Genomic DNA, 23,993 nt, shown 5'->3' on the forward strand with positions numbered 1-23,993 from the left:
ATGAATTTTTTATTTACTTGCTCACTTGCTATTATTTAATAATTTTGTTACTAAATTACCAATATCATATTCAAGACAAAACTAGTTTAAAATTTCAACTTCACTATTTTATTTTGGATGTTTTTAATCATTTAAATTTAAAGAATTTCTTAAACATATTTGAATTATGTCAATCTTTGGCAAGAATATGAAGTATATTTTACTTGAACTAAAATTTATTTGTTAATGTATTATCAAAACAAGATTTCAAAATGAAATTGGAGATAAATTTCATGCACATAATTATTTACATTAAAAGAGAAATAACTGAAAATTTAAGTTTTGATTTAATCATTGATGGATTCAATAATTTGATAGAATAAAAAACAATCAATTAAATATATGTGATTTCTTTTATAGTTATAATTATATTAAAATACATATTCTTATAGAGTTGAATATACTTTGTAAATATTTCAACTTCAAGCACTCTTACGAGTGCTTGGAATTGGAGTACTTGTAGAGCATATTAAACTTTATAAGAATAATACATATTTATTTTGGTTGTATTAGTGACTGATAAAATATATAAATTTGAGAATGTTATTTTGGCCCCCTCAAAATTAGTGGTCAAGATCCACCAGTAATGATGAGTAATGAATTCATTGGTCGAATCTATCTTCAAATGTTAATTTACCTATTTGAAGTTATTGGTTAAATTGATGTTTTGTTTGCAATTTTTATATGTTTACATTGATTCTATCTATGAATTGAATTGTGTGACCTGATTGAACTTGTATGATGTTATTTGATAAGTAAAATAATGCACATGTCTTAATTGAAAACGAGTGAAAAGCTTAGGCAAGTTTGTTAGAGGTACACTGTTAGCATAACTGATCTGCATAATTATCTAGACTTACTGGGTAAGCATATGATTCCTTGAGCGAGAGTGCATAAATTGCAACGTTTGGATTCCCATAGGCGAGTTATTCCTTGTTGGGCGAATTTATTAAAAGTAGTTGAATGAGGTACACTCCTTGAGCGAGAACTATCTGTTATGGTATAACTAGTTTAAATATAGTATATTTTGTTATGATTGATATGAAATGTATGGAATGAGGAAGTAATGATTCTTAGGTTGTGAATTCTCACAATATACGCACTCTGATATTTTCCTGAATTTGAGTCTTGTTATTCATTGATAATTGAAGGGCTTTAAATAGTCATAACACTTACAATATTAGGGGGAATAAAAATAAAATATCAATTATCTTGAAAATAAAATCTGCTTAATCTATCATAAAATAAAATAATATTGTACCTAAATAAACCGAAAATCATAACTACGTATCCCTATTTTATCTCTATCAAATCAAACTAAATATTACTATGCCCAAAAACTAATAAAATAAGATTTAAACAAAAATTATTAATAAAACCCTAAAATTTAAGTTTATCCCAACACTAAGGATGAAACTTCCAAAGTTAAACACCTTAGAGGGGGCTTGATCTAGAAGGAAACTCACTATTGAGGAAAACCCGCTGAAGGAAAACCTCAAGTGCTAATTAACCATGTTTAGAGTTGAAGTCAATCCTCAAAAGTCTATAAAATCATAGCATGACTTTGTTATTGATATCCAGATTTTAGTTTTTCTTTAGGTCTTCTTTTAGCATTTTTCTTGTAATATTCTCATGCTTTTGTAAAGGACAAAAGGGAGGAACAACAACCCTTAGTTTTCAATGTTGATTCATCATGAGTTTTTGAATTCTCTCGTGTTGGGATTGGATGTAATTGCTCTCGATTCTTTATTCTATTTTCTAATTATTCAAATACTTTGTTCATATGTTAGTAATTTGATTTATGTTTAATGTCTTTTTGAACTAATCATTCATCTTATCTCGTTAACTTGAATTGAGTGGAAACTAGTTTAAATTAAATATCCAATCAAATCATTTAGTGTTGTTAAATGTTAAGAATATATTAATATTCTTTAGCTAGTTATAGAGTCATGTTCTTAATACAAAGATTTGTTAGATCAAGAGTAGATGAATCTCTTTAAGTTTGAACTCTTTAGAATCTAGAATGCAATAATGAGTCTAGAATTACCTTATAATACTTCTATGAATATTGAATGATTCTTTTATAACTAATAAAATAATAAAAAGTGAAAACAAAGTAGTGAAGTTAATCCCTACACACTCATTCTCATTAATTTCATCCAATTTATATTGCATTTTCAGGATAAACATTACAATCATCATACATAGTGCTTTATTCTAAATATAAGTAGGTTAATAGTTATTGGTAAATCTAAATAAATCTATGTGAATACAACACTTATCTAATATGGTTGGACTAGTGCATTTGCTGGTATTTGAGATCAACGCACCCTTATCTAAATCAAGAAAAAAAAACATTAATCATTTGAGTACTGACATAAAAGAACTGAATTCAAATAAATTGAACAGGCTTTGTTCTTTATTATGAAAGAAAAAAAGTTTTAGTCGAAACAAGAAACGGAAACAACGTTTCTATCAATAACATAAACAAAAATAACAATTATCCAACTCAATAATGAGTTCATTAGTCAAAATAAAAATATATGTCTCCACTACTATAATTTAGCAACTTCTGACGTTTAAAAATTAATATGTGAATTAACACTTTATAATTAAGAATATGTCAACTATAAAAGTTATAGATTTAAAAACGTTAAGCACCAAAACCTAAACTAATAATATTTATCTTCTAAAAGAAAATTAGATTGATATAAATATTATTTCTTAATTAAAATAAAATCAGTTTAATTAGTCATTCTAGCTTGTGTTAGACGTAATAATGTTGGTCTACCATGAGTTAATTAATTTTATTTATTTATTTAAAATTTAAGTGATTTTTTATTTTTATTAATTTTTAAACTTTTAAATCTATTTCAATTTCATACCCACTCAAAACATAAAAGAAAATAGATAGGAAAATGAGAATACGAAGGTTTAAATAGAAAATGTCTTACGAATTATAGAAAAACCTAACAAACAGAAGGTAAAAGTATAAATTTTATTCGAAAATATGTCTTAATCATTACATTTATAATTTGGTATGATTATAACAATTTGAAAAATCCTTCCAAAGTTTCACTCTAGTTATTCTAATCATTATTTTATGATTATAAAGTTTATCTTATGATTCTATGTGCGGTGATATCATTATAATTAATCATCGTGCATTTGAAGTATTATTTGCTTTAAAAGTTGTGTTTTATCATAATTTTGTTTTTAAAAAACGTCTTTGAAGATAAAAGGAAAAAAATTATTTAAAGTAATATGAAACTATTGGACATATTGGAACATAAGTCTCCCAGTTAAGATTTAAGTTAAATGATAGTTCATCTCCAATAGAGACCTTAATGAACTCACTGTTCATCTTAAGTCTTGTTATCAACCCCACGGTGAACACCAATATTATGATCTCAATGATATAGTTAAGGTTAATTATACCTCATATAAAATATTATTCTCTTTGGAATTTTTGTTATTTTATTAAAAAATGAAATAAATATTTAAACTCTTTTAAACATTGACTCTCAATTGATTCGAGACTATTAGACTTAGTTTTCTTTACTAATTTTTTTAGCAAAGGAACAAAAATTATAAACAAGAACTTTTATGTACAATATATCTTCTAGATAAAAAAAAAAAGTCTTATTTTGAATTTGATTGAGGGTTGAAATTAAGAGAACATTATTTTCGGAAGAAAAAAAAAAATCTAAGAGCAATAAGAATTAAGTGGCAACTTTGTAAATGGATGCTTTTTTATTAGATGTTGAAGATAACAGTGCATGCTTCCACGCAAATTGAACACCAAATCTCAACATTGACCGATAAAATCTACCAGCTGATATTTTGGTTGCACATTACATGATGCATACGTAATGTTAGGTCATCTGCAAAAAGTGCTGTGTATTCCATCTTTATTTTGTACTTTTAATTAATAAAATTCTAAATTACCTTATTTTTTAAATGAATTATTTGAATGAAGAAATTTAGTAAATTTTAATTTTTTTATTTAGATAAAATAGTTTAATTAGTATTAAATTAAAACATTATTTAAATATCAAATAATTATCAAAAATGTTAATATTGATAATTGATATATATATATATATATATATATATATATTCATTTAGAAAATCTTGAAATTTTAATTGATTTTTTTTAAAAGATTGTTTTAATTAGGATTTATTATAATTAAGTTTATTGAATTTTAGATATAAAAAAATGTTAGAAATATTTTTTTTAGTAAACATGAAAAAAAGAAGAAATTTTATTAAGCTAAGAAGATGAATAGGAAAATAAAATTATACCTCGTGGTTTTCTCTATTTTTCTATAAAAAGGACTTTGATAATTGATAAATGTTTATGATAAAAGATAATTTGGAAAAGAATATATCTTTAGATATTTTATTTGATATTTTTAAATAATTACCTTATTTAACTATATTAGTAAATATCAAAAGATAATATTTGTATTTTTTTAATCTAGCAAATATCTTCTTAAATATTTATAGATATCTACAACAATTAAATATATCTTGAAGATATTGAATCATTTAGAACATAATGGGAGGAGACACAATTATCAAGGCCCTTTTTGAGAAAAAACATAGAGAATTTTATAATAATCTTTTGTTGCTTAGCCAAATTTTTTCACTTTTTTATGTTTTCTATCCTTTTTTATGCAATGCTTAGTTTGACATTTTGTGGTTTTTATTATTTGATATTATTGGATTTGTCTTTAAGACGTCATAAAATTTTAATTAATTTATTTTCACATCTCCATGAGTTCAACTTAGTTGTAGTTACACTAACATACCTCAAAATATCCAAAAAATATTTTTATGTAACTAAAAAGTAATTTTTAACATTTTTTTTTGTATCTCATGCTCAATAAACTCAATTATAACAAATCATAATTAAAACAATCTTCTAAAGCACAAAAACCAATTAAGAATATAATATTAAAGAATAAATGAGGACATACATATGCACTCATCAATAATCTCTAGTAATAGATCTTGATTGATATTATTATTTTTGTTAAAGTTCTAAAAATATTATTTTATATTTGCAATGCTTTTTCTCAAGTTACATTAAATGAGATTATTTTCAAGTTATAAAATGGTAAATAGGATCAAACACAAGTAAGATAACATTAAGTCGAGCTCATCCAAGGTTGAGTCGACTCTTTTTCAGTTAGAATCAAGCTAAGGTTGACTCAAGCTAAGTTGAGCCAAGTAGGCTCAAATCATTGGGTCAAGTTGGCCGGAGCCCAATTCAGTTGAGTCATCTTAGGTTTGATCAAGTCGAGTTGACTCAAATCCGATTTAGTCAAGTCAGCTCGAACTCAATTGAGTTAAGTTGACTCAAGCTTGGCCGAGTCATGTTTGTCGAGGCCCATCAAATAGGAGCGAGTTAGTTGAGTTAAGTCAAGTTGGCTTGGGCTTAATTTGATTTGAGTTGGCTCGGGCCCAAGTCAAACCAAGTTGGGACATGTTAACATTTATTTGAGTATGGACAAGTTGGACTAGGTTCAAATGGCTCCTAGTCCGATCAAAACTAGGTCGACCCTAACTCAATTAAGACATGGTTAAGTTGAGACCTAAGTCGAGTCGAGTCTACCCTTGCCCAAGTTGATTCAAGTTGGCCTAGGTCTAGGAAATTAAGTTGGCCCGAGCTTAGTAGAGCAAAATCTACCTACGTTGATTGATTCGAGTTTACTAAGGTCCAGGTTAAACCAAGTAACCTAGGCTAAGTTCGAGCCAAGTTAACCTAAGTCTAAGTCAAGCCAAGTTAAGGTAGGATCATGTTTGGCTAAATTAGTCTAAGCCTATGTCTAGTCAAGTTCAATAAGGCCTAGCTTGGTTTTGGTTCAGGTAGAGTTGGACCTAGGTGTGACTTAGAGAAAGCACTTCAAGTTTGACCAAGTCGAGTTATGTCAAGAAATTTGATCAATGCCATGTCAAACTAAATTAAATTGAGTCAAATTGATCTAGACTTAAGTTGATTCTAACTACGGATATCAAAATATGAACATGGGAATAATAAGAATATGAAATTCTTACTCTAGACGAAATTTGAAATTCTTAATATGTTTTATCCAAACATAAAATTAATATTTTTATAACAAAGGTAATGTTAGTAAAATAAAATAAAAACAAAACTAGATCCCTTGATTAAATAAAAATAGTTTAAAACTAAATAACTAAATAGTTACATACTTTTAAATTAAAAAAAGTTAAAACAATTTTTTTCCATAATATAGTGGTTTTCATTTAAATTAATTGATGTTTATGGGTCTAAGTTGTTTTATCCCATTTTCATTTCTCTAAACTTGAAAATCTGGAGAAATTTTTGTTATTATATTAAAATGAAATTACCAAACATTTATAATGTGTTTAGATAAGATATTTTAACAATATAATTTTAAAATAAATAAAATGTTTATGATAAAATATATTATTTGGACAATAAAATTTGAGAAAGAAATTAAATTTGTAGACCTTCATTAAAATAGATGTGTTATTCAAAATTAAATAATTTCAAATTTCACTTAACAAAAAATAAGAATTTAAAATTTTTCAAATTTTCAAATTCATATTGTGGTCTTTGTAGTTTGCATCGACTTATATTTAAGTTGATTTGTTTCGACTTGAACCTAGTGGACTTATGGATTTGATTTTGGATTGATCTAACTTAAAGCCCACTAATGTCTTGGTCCAACACGAATCTAACTCGACCTAAGCAAACATAACTTGATTTGTTTCAATCCTACCTAACTTAATTTGTCTCAATCTCACCTAACTTGGACCTGGCTCAAGCTGGACCTAACTAAATTTGACTGGATAATGGCCTAATCCAACTCTTGCGAATGTGATCTTGGTCCAATTTGATTTGACTTGAATCCTAATCGATTTGGTTCAACTTAAGCTTTAGTTAACTTGATTCAATCGAACCTAGGTTTTGTCTCGACTTGGATTAAGATTGAATAATCTTAACATGGTATATATGGATTTGTCCTAAGTTGACTCAATTTGGGTGTGAGTCAACTCAATTTGATTAAGACTTGAACCTACTTGGTTCAAACTACTCAATCATTCACTATATGTTATTTTACTTAGATTTAACTAAATCTATTATTTCATAATTAAAAAAATTGTCAAGAAAAAAAAGTGTTAAAAAAGTTTTAGAAAATATTTTTAATATTGATATTTCTTTAATTTGTATCCATTATTAAATATTTAAATAAGTTTTTAAATTTAATGATAACTAAAATATTTCATTTAAAAAAATAAAGTTTATTAAATGCAAAACTGTCTCATCCAAATAAAATAATTTAAAATACAATCAATTGCAATATATTTAAAAATCTTAAAAATTATAAAATAATCTTATCCAAACACGGTATTATAGCATTTTTATTGCATTAAAAGATAATTGATCTGTTATCTATCTGTATACAGGAATTAGACAAGAGAAGAATCTTACGTGACAAAATTGGGATGGAAATTACGACATAATAACAAATATGTTTATATTGGAGGAGTGAAGCAAAGTGAAAGGAAGGTGTGCGCAGCCACAGAGAGTGAGCACAGAGTGAACACGCGTGCCAGATGGATGGAGATGGCTCTGTCATTGTCCTTTACCTGTCCACTCTCTGCCTTCATTCCCCTTTGCGTCACCCTCTGCTCTTTCCTCTTCCCTTCAACACAACGCCATTCATAAATTACTACATTTCTAAAATAATCATCTTTTTCAAACAATCTTACTGTCATATAATTAAATCATTAAAATCAAAATTCATCACATAATAATAAATACATCTATATCAACATTTCAAATCATATAATATCATACAAGATAGATATAAAAACTAATGAATATTGTTTATTTATACCGTAATGTCGGAATGTTAATCAATGTAGACCGGGTCCACTTTGAAATGGAAATTAGACGAATGGACGAAAAAGGACAAACATCGTTGACCACTGAACACCAGTCCTATGTTGTAACTGGCAGAGGACACTATAGTAATTACCACAAAAGCAACTGTATCTGAGTGGCGCATTTTGAGGTGCTCACGGTCGCGTTTCCCCCATTATACGCCATATTTCTGCACGTTTATCTGTTACTTTTCATATTTTAGTTTCGCTACTCATAACGTACAACAAATATAATAAATAATTGAAAGAAAATAAATATACCATAACTGATATTGAGAAAATAAAATAAAATATTGATTAAATAATCATGAGTATAAATATTATTTCTAAAATAAGTTTATCACAAAAAAAACCATATTTCTACTGATTCTGACTCCTAGAAGAAAAGTCCTCTCAATGGCAGTGAGACAAACGAAGCCCTCTGACTCTTCTATCGAAAAATAAAATATAAAAAACGAAACTTCATTTTATCCATAAGTTAAAGCGTATGCGTTATTATGCAAATTCCAATGATTCTGATTACTTTTATGTGTTACTTTTGGAGAGTGTAATGTTAAAATTGCTGCAAATTATTTATAGAATGAAATACTAATAACTGACATCGTGGATTTTGGGAACTCCTGAATGTACATTATAGTAATGTAAATGTTTCATTAAAGCTTTTTTTTAATATTTCATGACATAAATAAATATATTTAACCTAGATATTCATCACTTGCGAGGATATTACTGATAATTATAATATCTTAACTAATGTAATTTATGAGGAATTTTCATATTAAATAAAGATGAAAACATTACTGTAGAAGATAATAGTACCCAAGATGACCAGAGTTTTAATTTTTTAATTATTTGTTTATTATAATTCAAAATAAAAGTGTCATGTAAGAAAAAAATTTCATCGTGTTAAGAGACTTTTTTTTTATCACTTGATGTACTTTAAGAATATGAAAATTACACATTAAAGAATACGTTTAAATTTAAATTTTAGGAAGTTTTCCATTATTAACAGTTTTTGCATTAAAATTTATATTTAAAAATAAAGAATCAATAAAAATAAGAGTGTGAAAAATAATCTACTCTTAATTATTGTGAATTTATGAGTGAAACTCGTATTCAAATTATATATAGGAAATGAAATTCATTTTATTTAAATAGAAGATTTTAAATGAATAGGAAGAGACATCTCTCATTTTAAATAATCAGTTTTTCATTAATAATTTTAATTTAAAAAAATAAAAAACAAACATTTCGATTTTTTTTAAGAAAAATAAAAAACACACTCAACAATTTAGGATGTATATGAAATAGAATATTTTTTTTTATTATTAAACTGTTTGCTTTATTATAATCTTAGTTTCAGAAATAAAATTTAAATAAATATAAAATACATTATTTACTGTTTAAATTTCTTAAAGTAATTACTTACAACAAGGAAAATGATAATTTTTATTTTATTTTTGTTAAGGGAATAATTATTCTTATTTAAATTTTTTTTAAAAAAGCATCCTTATCTATTATTTATATATTATAATATAAGAAAAGAAAGATACTAAACAATTTACTTTAATGTCCATTTTATTTTGTTGATATATATTATAAAAATAATTGTGATTAAATAATTTTGTCTTAAAAGATTTATCAATAAATAATTATATTATTATTTTTATATTAAATAATAAAATAAATATTCTTATTATTGAGTATTGTTTTTAGTATGTAAAAAATAAATTAATTTTATCTGATAAAAATTAACATTAATGATGTATATAAAACTTTAAAATATGTATTTTTAATAAAACATTACACTACTTATGATTTTTTTTACTTAATAATTCATTTCAAAGGTTATTTGTAATTAAAAAAAATAGTATTATAATTATTTTAATATTTTTTAATTCATTTTTTATTATTTGCAACTTCAAAATGTAACAATATATAATTTTAGTAAGAATTAAATAAAAGGTAAACGTTAGCAAACTAATTATCTCAAAATATAGCATTGATGTGTTTATATTGTCATTAAATAAATATAAAAACATACATTAAACATATCTTAATTAGATGAGTCTATAAACACACACTAGATGAATATAGAAAAATATTATATAAGTTTAACAATACATGTTAAACATAATGAAAATTATATATGGGATTAATCTTCCTTGTGTTAAACACATAGGGTTCTCTATTTATAATAGAATACAAATAAGAAATAATAACAAACTAACTGAAAGATAAAAGAAGAAATATGGGCTAAGCCCAAAATACAAATAAGAAATAATAACAAACTAACTGAAAGATAAAAGATAAAGATAAAAGATATAATATTTCTAACACTCCCCCTCAAGCTTGAGCATACAAATTGTATGAACCAAGCTTGAAATAACTAAACTAGTTTTTGAACTAGATGATTTTTCTTCAAGAGTGAGACAATAAACACTTCAACTTCAAAAGTGTGAACCAAGCTTGTGAAACTTCAACTTCAAAAGTGGATGAAGGAGAATAATGGAGAAGGAGGCAATAAACACTTCAACTTCAGAAGTGGATGAAGGAGAGCAGCAGAGAAGGAGACAATAAACACTTCAACTTCAGAAGTGGATGAAGGAGAGCAGCGGAGAAGGAGGCAATAAATACTTCAACTTCAGAAGTGGATGAAGGAGAGCAGTGGAGAAGAGGCAATAAACACTTCAACTTTAAAAGTGGATGAAGGAGAGCAGCGGAGAAGGAGGCAATAAACACTTCAACTTCAGAAGTGGATGAAGGAGAGCAGCGGAGAAGGAGGCAATAAACACTTCAACTTCAGAAGTGGATGAAGGAGAGCAGCGAAGAAGGAGGCAATAAACGCAGCAGATCTGTGCGGGAGATACAATAAGAAAGGAAGAACAGGGCAAGAACAACAATACAGAGGCGAAACCCTCTACTACAAACGCGAAACCCTCTACTACAGAGGCGAAACCCTCTACTACAGAGGCGAAACCCTCTACTACAGAGGCGAAACCCTCTACTACAGAGGCGAAACCCTCTACTACAGAGGGGAAACCCTCTACTACAGAGGCGAAACCCTCTACTACAGAGGCGAAACCCTCTACTACAGAGGCGAAACCCTCTACTACAGAGGCGAAACCCTCTACTACAGACATCGATGGCAGTAATGGCTGCTCTGGAAGGTCTGAACAGAGAGAGGGAGGTTCGGTGAGACGACTAGGTTTGATACCTACGCTGAGAAGGCGGCACGTGATGAACACGCGTTCGAGATCTATTTCTGGAGAGTGGAGGCACGTGACAGCGCATGCAGACGAGACAAAGACGGCGACCGCCAGGGTTAGGTCGCGCTTGAAGAGACGGTCCAGATCCACTGGTCACCGGTCGAAACTGTGACGGTGGCCGGTGAGAAGGCGGCTGGTTCAGAGGAGGCAGTGGTTCCCAAGAGACTTGTCTCTTTGATTCTGGGTGCTGAGATTTAAGAAGAAGAGAAAATGAATCTTATGAAATTTTTAGGGGCTGCCGGCAGCCATGACGGCCGGCCGCCGACAGACAGCAAAGACCACCGGAAGATATCAGAAAACCTGCTCTGATACCATGTTAAACATAATGAAAATTATATATGGGATTAATCTTCCTTGTGTTAAACACACATAGGGTTCTCTATTTATAATAGAATACAAATAAGAAATAATAACAAACTAACTGAAAGATAAAAGAAGAAATATGGGCTAAGCCCAAAATACAAATAAGAAATAATAACAAACTAACTGAAAGATAAAAGATAAAGATAAAAGATATAATATTTCTAACAATACACATTAGATAATTTTTTTTCATTGATCGTATAAGTATAGAAAAAACTTAGACAAGTTTAACATTATACATTAGAAGATTCTATCTATTTACTTAGATGAGTATAACAAAAAAAACATTTGATGAGCCATTTTGTTCATTATTTAAACGAATATAACAAAAATTATTAACCGGGTCTTGCAATACACATTAGACCAATTAGTCCATACATTGATTAGATTAGTATAACAAAAAATATTAGATAAGTCTAAATAGTATACATTAAGTTGAGTTTATCCACATTCTAATTAGACGAGTATAACAAAACATTTAGACCAGTTATTCTATTTATTGATTAAACAAATATAACAAAGAATATCAAATGGGTCTATCGATGCACTTATTAAACAAGTCTAACAATACACATTAAATGAGTTTGTCCATACAATCAATAGACAAGTATAGTAAAAACTATTGAATGAGACATTTCACACATTGATCACACAAGTCTAGGAATACTCATTGGAGAAGTTTGTCCAAACACTGATTAAACGAGTCTACCAACAACATACATTGATAAGATGACCTTATCATTATACATCAAACAAGTCTATCTAGATACAAATTGAACTAGACTATTAATACAATACAAGTTTGTCCATTTACAAATTAGACGAGTCTTGCAATACCCTTTAGACAAATATGAAGAAACACTCATTAGACAACTTTGTCCATACCTTAATTAAACGAGATTAACAAAAATCATTAGATGTGTCATTTCATACATTGATTAGATGAGTCTAAGAATACTGATTAGACAAGTTCGTTCATACATTGATTAAATGAGTCTATCAACAAACACTATACCAGTTTGTCCATACATTGATAGATGAGTTTACATAAATAAATCACACAAGTCTTTTCATAAACAGATTAGACAAGTCTATTAATACACATTAGACGAGTTTGTTCACTCGTTGATTAGATGAGTCTTGCAATACACATTAAACGAATTTGAACATATACAATTTAATCGAGTCTAGTCGTACACATTATACGCGTGTGTCCATATACTTATAAAACAAATCTAACAATACATATTAGAAGAGTTTATCAATATATTGATTAGACGAGTCTAGATATACACATCAAACATGTCTTTTCATACACTTATTAGACAAGTATTGCAAAAAGTATTACATGAGTTTAACAATTCACATTAAACGAGACTACAAATATACTAATTAATAGTATAACAAAAATATATTAGACGAGTCAATTCATATGATGATTATATGAGTTTAGGAATATTTTGATTATATAAGTTGTCAATGAATTGATCAGAACAGTCTAACAATACATATTAAAAAGGTCATTCCACTAGTGTAGTAAGGGCATTTAACGTCTATTATTTTGGCCTTTTAACGTCAGCTCTAGAACTGACGTCTTTGTGGGTGACGTTAACCAAACGTCGGACTCAAACAGGTCTGACGTCTTTATAGACGTTGGTTACTGCATGACCCCGACGTCTAAGGGGCTCCATAGACGTCGGTTAATGCAATGTCCGATGTCTAAACTCCATAGATGTCGGACAATGCAATATCCGATGTCTATGGAGCCCCTTAGACGTCGGACATTGCATTAACCGATGTCTGCTGCAGTTCGTGTCTTTGGGTAGAGTAGTGTAGCACCTTCTTCCCTTTGCTAGCTTCGCCATAGAAAATGTTGCGTCTTTTGGATCTCTTATGGCATTTCAACCGAAAACTGAATCTGAGTCCTTGCCTAGTTCCATTAAAACCGGCAATGAAAACGAACGGTGACAATAGAACTAGGCAAGGACCGAAGTTCGGTTTTGGGTTTAAACGCTATAAGACATCCAAAAGACGCAAGCTTTTCTTACCAAGGAAACTAGCAAAGGGAGAATGCGGTACAACGCTACCCAAAGACACGAGAAAAGTACACCAAAACACAACAAAAACTCATTTTAATCGGTTCAAATGAAAGATAATCAATCAAATACTAATATAATCGGAATAAAAGTACGTTTAAATAGTTCAAAAGAGACAAAAACGCAACTAGAAAAGCAATGTCGCCGAGAAAAAAGGCGAGAAGGAAGACGATGAAGTGCTCGTAACAGCGGGTTTGATGTATTATTTAACAGCAAACTAGACGTCGGCTCCCCAGGTGAACCGACGTCTATTCTAAACTAGACGTTGGGGCCCTCACTAATATGACGTCTAAAACAACTTTCACAGGCCATTTAGACGTCAGTTGGAGTGATCGGACGTTTGTACGGATGAAAAAAATAACTTTCCATCTACCTGTCAGACATATACACATCTGTTAGGAGGGGCACCGATGTCTATAATCGAATATAGACGTCGGGGTGGCGGGATTAGACGTCTCGAAGGCGGAAAAAATGACTTTTCACCTACCTGTTAGACATTAAGACGTTTGTTAGGAGGGGCCCCGACGTCTATAATATTATAGACGTCGGGGGCTCTCCTAACATACTTCTATATGCCCACTTATTTACGAAAATGCCATCAGTCAATAATTTACGTTGGTTATTTTGTTGTCCAACGTCTATGGGATGACGTTAAAGCCTAATTCTACACTAGTGTTCATATATTGATTATACGAGTCTAATATTATACATTAGACAAACTTTTTCATACATAGATTAGACAAGTCTATTAATATACATTAGATAATTAGATGAATCTTGCAATATACATTAAACGAGTTTGTTCACACGTTAATCAAGCTAGTTTAACAATACACATCAAACTAGTCTATCTATGCACTAATTATATAAATATTTTGTGAATAAAACATAAAACATGTCTGCATTAATTAAATGAGTTTAAGAATACATATTAGGTGAGTATATGCATATTCTGGTTAATGAATCTTACAACACACATTAGATGTGTTTGTCCATAGCCTGATTAAATGAGTCTAACAATATACCTTAAACATTTCTCTTTATACACATATTATAAGAATCTATTAATACACATTAGACATCTTTATCCATTCTCTAATTAGAGTGTCTTGTAATACACATTAGATGAGTCTCTTCATACACATTAAATGACTCTAGTAATACAGATTAAATAAGTGTGTCCATATACTAATTAGATAAGTGTAACATTAGATATTAAATGAATTTTTCAATACACTGATTATATAAGTTTAATAATACACATTATACCAATATATCCATACATTAATTTGTATTTATAACAAATATATTCAATATATTTTTGTAGAGTCTAATTTTTTAATGTTTTTAGAGAGTTTATTTTATATTTGTTTTCACACACAGAGATTAACTTTCTAAACTTAGAAATAATTTTTAAGATTATATTTAAAATTTAATCATAAATTTAAAATTTTTATATTTTTTCTCAACCTTTAAATATCTTTTGATATAATATATATTTATATATTTTAATATAATTTTATTTATTAATATAAAAAATATCTGTAAACACGAATTTAAAATTAGTTGATAATTAAAAATGTTAACCCTGATAAAAACTAAAAAATAGAAAATGTTTACACAGAAGAATATTCAGTTAATATATAAAGATTATCTGACAAAAAGAAAGATACAGGAAAATAATGACTAATAGTAACTAACCAACCACAATGATATTGATAATAATAAAAGTAACAAAAAGAATAATAATTCTGATAAATTAAAAATTAAAAAAAAGAAAGCAAGTGGGGAGTTGGCCGAGTCTTGAAGTATAATCATCGTGCATGCATTTTGGTGCCTCTTTCTTTCTTCTTTCTTATTCTGCATGCACACGCCTCCTTTCTCTCTCTCTCTCTCTGTTTCACCCTCTCTTATTCTCTTATATTCTCTCTCCGGTTACCGTCCATTCAAATCTCTCTCCGGTTCCTCTCCTCTGTTCAGAGTCCAACAACCTTCCGATCACACTCGCCACCGCTCTTCCACGCGAATGCGAATCCTAGACCTCATCACTCGCGGCGCCCGCACTTCGTAGAGACTTCCGGTGACCGGAACTTCTACTTACGAACTTTCAGCGACGCGGAGCGGCCACTCGAGGTTCGCTCACAGGCTTAATTTCGGTACGGTATGGTCTACGTCGCCGGATTTTGCGTCCGACGTCGAGTGACTTTGTGAGGTGACAGTTAGGGTTTTTGTTTTTTATTTTTCGGGTTTTTGTTGTGTGCTTCAGAGCGCGTGGAATTGGAGTTGAAAATGGAGTCAAGGAGCTGCATGAACGTGACGTGCGCCACCTTGACGACGATTCGGTGGCGCAAAGGCTGGGCCCTGCGATCCGGCGAATTCGCCGATCTCTGTGATAAGTGCGGGTAATGATACTCTAGATTTCGAATCGATCAGTTCGCGTGTGTTGAAATTAACGCTTGAGTTGATATGAGGTTGTACGGAACACAACAGTGGATTAGAACTTTGGAGTAATCTGTGATTTGTGGCTTTGATGGTTTTAATTGGTTGTTGTTCTGTTTTTTTTTCCTATTTTTATTTTATTTTATTTTTTGCTTTTAAGTTTAGTTTGATGTTGAAAATTTAATTTTTTCATAGTCTAAGTTTTGACTAGTGGCTACCTTTTTTCTTCTTGGGCCTTCCGATTTTCTAAAGTTAGTGCAGTGGCATTTACACGGTTTTATGTTTTTATTTTTTATTTTACTTAAATTGCGCGATGAGTGGATGAAGTTGTCGTAGGTAAAATTGGGTCTCCGAATCTTAGTTGCTGCTGCTGACCAGGGACTACAAGTCATGACGTTCTTTATGGGATGTGTTTATGATTTACCGTGTTAAATTTCCGTACTTCTTTTATTAAATGACCAAAGTTTTTTGCTTGAAAGATGCGACGTAGCATAAGTTTCCCCAAAAATGGGATCAAAAAATTAAAATTAAAGAAAAACATATTAGTTGTATAAGTATGGAATGTCCGAATAAAAAGCTGTGTGAGATGCAGTGGAACTAGGATTCCATCTAGCTGAAAATTTATTGTAAAACATCATCTTGAATTTGAACGGTGCCCAATATAAGATCACATCATATGATAGTTTCATAATAAATTATTGAAATTAATGCATATGCTTCCACCAATTTATTTCACCAACTTTTCATACAAAATTGCTCTTAAGATTTTCATTTTCAAATTTGAGCTCTAGAAGTTGTAAACAGTGTTATATTGATAACTTGTATCCTTTAGATTAAGTATTGGCTTGCATCAATAAGTTTGCAAACCTTCCTTTATTTTATTGGAATTGGTCTTCACTGGGAGACAAATTCTTATTCCTGATTCTTTTTCTCTGCTGTAGTTCTGCTTATGAGCAATCAGCATATTGTGATACTTTCCATTCCAACGATTCTGGTTGGAGAGAATGCACGTCATGTGACAAGGTAGAGTGCTTAAGTATTTTGTATTTTTGGTGCATAATCGCAGTATACATAAGACTGGGATATCCTTTTGCTTCCTAATTCTGGTACTTCCAGGTGCTATGTTAAGCTTAATCATCGTATATGTTCTTTTATCTGCAGCGTCTCCATTGTGGATGCATTGCTTCTATGTCTCAGCTTGAATTATTAGATACTGGTGGTGTAAGCTGTATAAGCTGTGCAAGGAATTCAGGACTTCAACCTGTAAATAACTTCACCATTTTATTTAAATTACCATTTATGTTCGCCACTATGCAAACACATGAAAATATTGCTCCTTTATTGATTTTCACAACTCCCTCAAGTGTATCAATGTATATAATGTTGGATAGAAGACCTTAATTTTAAGGTTAATTTTGACTGAAACTTGTATCATCACGAGGTTGATAAATTATTTATTGATTAGCCTTTATAGGTAAATTGAGTGGTCTATGATCTAGAGAACAAATAAAAACTTTGTTATGCAAGCTCTGCAATTCAAATCTATGCTTCCATAAATAGGTTTTGCTTCTTGGATGTATATTTTGTGTTGATAATTTTTAAGTCTAACTGTATGTTCTCAAAATTGACAATTTTTGACAGATTGCAATCAATGAAAAGCCTAATTTATCGGGGACTTCAAAGGTAATAGATATCAGTGCACAGCAGTGCACTTCTCTGGCTAACCAATTAAACGTGAGGGGTATGCAAGGAGGGAATTATGCAGAAAATGATGGTCTCCGATGCTGGTTCAAACCTCATAAAATTGAAACAGATGTGCCTTCTACAGAAATGAAACCAGAAATTTTGCCTTCTGTTGGAGAACTTGGAAGCACTTTGATATCACAATTTCATTTTGAGTCTAATGGATCATCCAAGGCTTCCAAAGCAGAGAGCTGTAAGGCAGACACAGAAATACGAGATATATATGAATCTTTGGCACAAACTAATTTAAGTATGACCCTTGCTACTCCCATAGGAAATTCAAACCCCTTTCATAGTTCTGTTGTTGATGAAAGGGAACAAAGTAAAACATCTTCACTTTTATTGGGATCAAGGTCTCGCCATCTTTTACCTAAGCCCCCTAGGTCAAGCAGTGGCACAGGCCTAGAAGTAAATGCTGGTATGGTATCCCAGATTCGTGTGGCAAGGCCACCCGCTGAAGGTCGGGGAAGGAATCAGTTGCTTCCGCGTTATTGGCCCAGAATTACTGATCAAGAGTTGCAACAAATATCAGGAGAGTATCCAACACTGTAATTAGTTTGATAAATTATTAATTACCGGCAAGAAAATTATGCAGGTGGATTAAATTATTATTGTTTTGATAGTTAATCTTTACCTTAGCATTTCCTTAACCATGATTCATGATATATTCAAGTTCAAATTCCACTATCGTGCCACTCTTCGAAAAGATGCTGAGTGCAAGTGATGCTGGTCGAATTGGTCGCCTGGTTTTACCAAAAGCATGTGCTGAAGTAATTTATCCTAACCTATTTGTTGAACTGTCTAAGTTGTCATTTTATATTAATAAATAATCCACTAAAAGTTATTTTTCATGAAGAGTCTCATAATTTATTGGAACTAATGATTGTGCAGGCATATTTCCCTCCAATTTCTCAACCAGAGGGCCTTCCTTTACGAATCCAAGATGTGAAAGGAAAAGAATGGATGTTTCAATTTAGATTTTGGCCAAATAATAACAGCAGGATGTATGTTTTAGAAGGTGTAACCCCCTGCATTCAGTCTATGCAATTGCAAGCTGGAGATACTGGTATATTTTACTGAGAATCCCTTAATTTGTTAAATTTTTCATTCTTAGAATAGATCAACCAAATCGAAACTTTCATTTTCTAAGATTATACTCACTACATGTCTTCTAAAATAAGGTGCGACTAATCAATATCATTTTCTAAGAATCTTCGCTAATTTTTCTTTCACTCTGTTAACTAGTTAATAGCCATACCTAAAAGACATTCTGCTTTAAGATACTAACCACTATTGCTTTCCTAATGTATTTTGTTTTGTGTAACTTCCACTGATTTTTTTTTCCTAGTATAAAGTACCAGTACCTTTTTCTTCGTAAAAGCACCACGTAACAAAATGTTGCTCATGTTTTTGGGGATTTATTTGATTGGTTCTCTTCATTGAAAAACAACTGATTTCAGTACAATTACTAAGTTTCAATGTCAACCTCTGCTTGCTTCTATTTTTATTTTAGTTTCATCTTGACATCTGCTTACAAATCTTTTTTAACTTTTTTTCTAAAATTTCTGTAGTAACATTTAGCCGTATGGACCCTGAGGGGAAACTTATAATGGGGTTTAGAAAGGCAACAAATTCTACGGCAATACAGGTAACAGTCACTTTTAGTTCATATAGCAAACTCAAACTTTCTGAATTGGTATTTAATCACCTATTAAGCAGGAAACACTACCATCTAATATGCCCAATGGTTCTCATTCAAGTGAAACTTCCTATTCTGGTGTTTATGAGAATCTACCTATATTAAGTGGTTACTCTGGCCTTCTTCAGTCACAAAAGGGATGTTCAGAAACCCACCTAAATGTGCTGTCTAAAAAATGGAACTCTGCTGGTGGTGACATGAACTGGCATAACATTGACATTCCCGAAAGCAGGAAAAGAGAGGGGTTGCCTTTGCCACCTGTGCTGGTTCCTGAGAAGAAAAGAACTCGGAATATTGGGTCAAAAAGTAAGAGGTTGCTTATTGATAGCCAGGATGCACTCGAGCTAAAACTTACTTGGGAAGAGGCTCAGGATTTGCTTCGACCACCTCCTGCTGTTAAGCCAAGCATTGTGATGATTGAGGATCAGGTTTTTGAAGAGTATGAAGTAAGTAAACAATTTGAAGAAGCTTTCACTTTTATGAAATTCACCCATTCAATAGTGTGCGTGGGAGGTTAAATTATTGTCTCTGCTATGTTAACTCAGCACCAATTTTAACCCAAATTAAAGTGTATGAGCCTTTCATTGTAATGAGTTTCTTAATGCATTCATCTTATCCTATGCTTCTTCTCTCCAGGTGAGTCTAAATCTAAAGAAGAAAATGTGATTTCTAAACGCTCTCAAATATGGGTAGTTTAGCATACGTCAGTAGTTGACCTCTCCTATTTGCAATTTCCGGCCGGAATTTGTTTAAATAGCAGGCTAGTTTGTACTTGTTAAAATGCGTCTATAGTTTCAGGTTATATAAAGTATTTTCTTTTAGGGAATGTATATGCATAGGAAAAATACTAGTAAATGGGTAGGGGATGGCCAACAAGAGGGATGAAGGCATAAGTTTCTCAAACCTCAGATTGGGTCAGCGATTAACTAATATTTTTCAATTTGCTGACAAGTGTCTTGAGGACGGTAACTAGGAAGCTTTAATATACTTTATTAAATGCTTTCAATTAGTTAAAATAGTAAATGCAATTTTTTTTTTCTATCTTTAACATAATAAGTAATTTCTTTTAATTGAATGTGTTTTTGTTTTTGTTTCCTACGGTCACTCTTTAACACTCTACTATTAGGAAAATTGACTTTTCTTGTATTAATTGTCATGATACTAATCAATTATTAGGTTTAGCGTCTCAGATTCACTAGTATCTTAATTGGTATACTTATTAAATAACTTTAAATTTTTGCATGTAACCTGTTTAAGATATTGCTTTTCAATTGATGCAGGAACCTCCTGTCTTTGGAAAGAGGAGTATATTCGTAGTTCGATCAGCTGGGTAAGATGACTATGTGTATAGAGTTTTTTTCTATTTTATTTGCATTTGTCAGGTTTTTCTTCTCTTACCATCCCTCTCATCTTCTTTTTTTCTTTTTCTCTTTCTATGGAACATAATGATTTCTCTTATAAGTTATGGCAATGCATAAACTTGTATTTTTTTTTATCGAGTATTTCAATTTGGAGTGTGATTGAACTTAGGGTGAATGAGCAGTGGACGCAGTGTGATAGTTGCTCAAAATGGCGGAAGTTGCCAGTTGATGTACTAATTCCCCCTAAGTGGACATGTGTGGAGAATTTATGGGATCAGAGCAGGTGAGCAGAAGACCTTATAGTGCAATACTGCTAGGATATTAATACCTATACTTATTACATAAGACGATGCTTTTGCATTGCTTTCAACAGGTCTTCATGTGCTGCTCCCAATGAATTGAACCCAAGGGAACTGGATAATCTTCTGAGGTTGAATAAAGGTATTTTTATCCATTCGTTGTGTTTTTTGTGCTTCCTAGTTACTGCTGACCAATACATACTACTAGAAATGGTTTCTTGTGCAAAATTTTGCAGTATGAAGCAATGCTTTTCTAGCAGTATTTTCCTTTTCATGTTTTCTAATTGTACTGAAATATATACCTGAAGACTTCCAAGGACATTACTTAGACCTCTTTTATCCACAAACTTGTATTTGTGGTTTAATATAAATTAATGACTTTTGTGAATAGTATTTTGGTTAAATAGATTGGGTCTCTCAAGAAGAGGTTTTCCCATTGAAATTGGGATCTGATTAGGTGCTGCTGCTGATGTGTGGTTTATAATTGAAAAGTGTCTCTAATAAGCCATTATTTTTATTCCTAGCTATAACTCATCCATACTGAGTTATTGAAGGCACACGGCTATCTGCATAATCAATTTAAAGCTATCTGGAAAGGAATTTTAGAATGGGAATAGAAGACAATTAGGCGTTGAGCATAGAAGACATGGGATATTTGAAGATCTCCACAATTTGTCTTGCAATTAAGATTAACTTTAAAATTAAAACATGAACACAATGTTTAAGAGTATTGAAGTATTGAATTTTCGTGCATTTTGTTTTTTGTACTTTTCAATGGTTGGCATACCAATCCTAACTTACAACCATACCAAGGATTATCATAATGTCTTTAATTTGTATTAACCGGTTCCATCAAACTATTTGTCTTTTATGCTTGCTCTTTTTAGTTAAATTATCTTCGTCCGAGAAACGGACAAATTTGTAATCCCAAGTTGTGCTGTATGAACTCGGATAGTAATTTTGTGACTATTATGAATACATGCTAGCATATTTTTCCTGTCAACAAATTCTTGATGATATCAAATATACTTAAATTATTTATTCTGGAACAGAATTCAAGAAACAAAGATTGGCAGCAAGCCAGAGACCAGCCCTGGACCATGAATCTTCAGGACTGGATGCTTTGGCAAATGCAGCAATACTTGGAGATGATGCAAGTGATTCTGGCAGGACACCAGTGGTTACCACCACAAAACATCCCCGGCATAGACCTGGGTGTTCTTGCATTGTCTGTATCCAGCCACCAAGTGGAAAGGGAAAACACAAACCTACTTGCACGTGCAATGTGTGCATGACAGTTAAACGACGGTTTAAAACCCTGATGATGAGAAAGAAGAAGCGTCAATCGGAACGTGAAGCTGAGATTGCCCAGAGAAATCAGTTAACATGGCGGACCAAGGACGAATCAGAAGTAGACAGCACCTCACGACATTTAACTCCAGTTGATGGTTTGGAGAATGAAGTAAGGGCGCCAAGTGAGTTGGACCCAAGGACTCAAGACCAAGTTGCTGAAGCTGCCAAGGGACAATTAGATTTGAATTGCCAACCAGATCGAGAAGAAGCGCAAACTGGGCCAAATAATGTGAGCATGACAAGTCTTCTTGAAGAAGCAAATCTGCCGTTGGAGACCTACCTGAAGCAAAATGGCCTTACTAGTTTGATATCAGAGCAGCAAACAAATTCAGCTTCAAATGTGCAGGCACAGACAACCAACGAGAGTGAGGGAAGACAAAATGAGGATTGCGGTACGGCTTCAGTTATTCATGAGCAGGATAGCAGTCATGAAGATAACAGTGGGCAAGACAAAGACCAAAACAATTCACTCTCATAAATTCTTACAGTTACATTTTTTTTTCCTTCTTTTTACTCCGAAATTATTTTACAAAAGTCGTTCATGCATTAGTTATAAAATTATAGGAGGTTCTTTTGTATGTCTATATATTTTGTTATTGTTTGTCTTGAGAAATTTCCCCCAAAACTCAATGACCTATATATATACGCAAAAGTTTGTGTTTTATGGTTGTAAACTAGTGAGACAAGGAGTGGAAGGTGGTTAGTAACACCTTGATTTTTGTATTTTTGGTCTCTGTGTGATAACTCTGAATAAGCATCGCTTCCTTTCTTTTTTGTTATAAGGAGGAAGGGGGAGGACACCTATTTAATTGTCTAGTACGGGGTTTTGTTTGAATACCCACTTCCATTTCACCCATGCTGCACAACTAATGTCTCTTTCTCGTATTTAATAGGGGGACGTGATTTCTCTCAAAAACTACTCCCTCAATTTTACTTTACATATCTATCATTTTTTAAAGTGGTTTTCTTTGATGTCTCTTTTTTCATAATAGGAGAATATTCAGTTACAAAATATATCAACCAAAATAAAGATTACAAGATTTCGACAAATAAACCTCCTAAATGATTTCAAAGGTAAACTTTAAAATTAAGATAACAACAGATTTGCTGGTATCTCGCTTGAATCCTCTATTTTAATCGACTGCTTCTTCACGGCATTTTGTGGCCTCTATGCCCATTCTAGAAGATCAGCTCAGCCTGTGATCAGTCTTTAATGAAACTCATCTATTATGAGGTCGGTCAATTTTGGACTCTGCAGTCCTCCAACCTAGAGTCGCCAACTTGTGAGACAAGAGATTGTCCATTAACCGTCCTTCATATTGCGTTTCCCTAGGATCATCATTAACCTATCATAACTTTTCACGTGTAAGGTCTCTGATGAGCTCTCAGGT

General features: G+C 31.3%; 1 protein-coding gene across 3 annotated transcripts; it reads left to right on the forward strand.

The window, feature by feature from the left end:
- The first annotated feature begins 15,537 nt into the window (after positions 1–15,537).
- Positions 15,538–23,437, forward strand: LOC108347567 (B3 domain-containing transcription repressor VAL2). 3 transcript variants are annotated; one of them, XM_017586896.2, is made up of 13 exons: positions 15,538–15,864; positions 15,975–16,110; positions 17,089–17,170; positions 17,309–17,410; positions 17,789–18,426; positions 18,564–18,660; positions 18,782–18,956; positions 19,462–19,538; positions 19,610–20,035; positions 20,870–20,919; positions 21,120–21,233; positions 21,324–21,391; positions 22,302–23,437. In XM_017586896.2, the coding sequence occupies exons 2-13, from the start codon at positions 15,998–16,000 to the stop codon at positions 23,078–23,080; spliced, it is 2,721 nt and encodes a 906-aa protein (XP_017442385.1). In that variant the 5' UTR covers positions 15,538–15,864; positions 15,975–15,997; the 3' UTR covers positions 23,081–23,437. The 3 variants fall into 3 exon arrangements, with proteins under 3 accessions (XP_017442385.1, XP_017442387.1, XP_017442386.1); XM_017586898.2 differs by having other exon boundaries at positions 19,718–20,035; XM_017586897.2 differs by having other exon boundaries at positions 15,538–15,841.
- The last annotated feature ends 556 nt before the right edge of the window (positions 23,438–23,993 follow it).

This window comes from Vigna angularis, chromosome 9 (assembly GCF_016808095.1).
Source record: "Vigna angularis cultivar LongXiaoDou No.4 chromosome 9, ASM1680809v1, whole genome shotgun sequence".
Lineage (NCBI taxonomy): Eukaryota > Viridiplantae > Streptophyta > Magnoliopsida > Fabales > Fabaceae > Vigna > Vigna angularis.

Bases quoted from the DNA above. Each gene is read 5' to 3' on its own strand.
- LOC108347567 (XM_017586896.2), top strand. From the start codon at position 15,998: ATGGAGTCAAGGAGCTGCATGAACGTGACGTGCGCCACCTTGACGACG. The intron at 18,957-19,461 runs GTATATTTTACT...AAATTTCTGTAG, and splicing joins ATTGCAAGCTGGAGATACTG to TAACATTTAGCCGTATGGAC. The intron at 20,036-20,869 runs GTAAGTAAACAA...CAATTGATGCAG, and splicing joins AGGTTTTTGAAGAGTATGAA to GAACCTCCTGTCTTTGGAAA.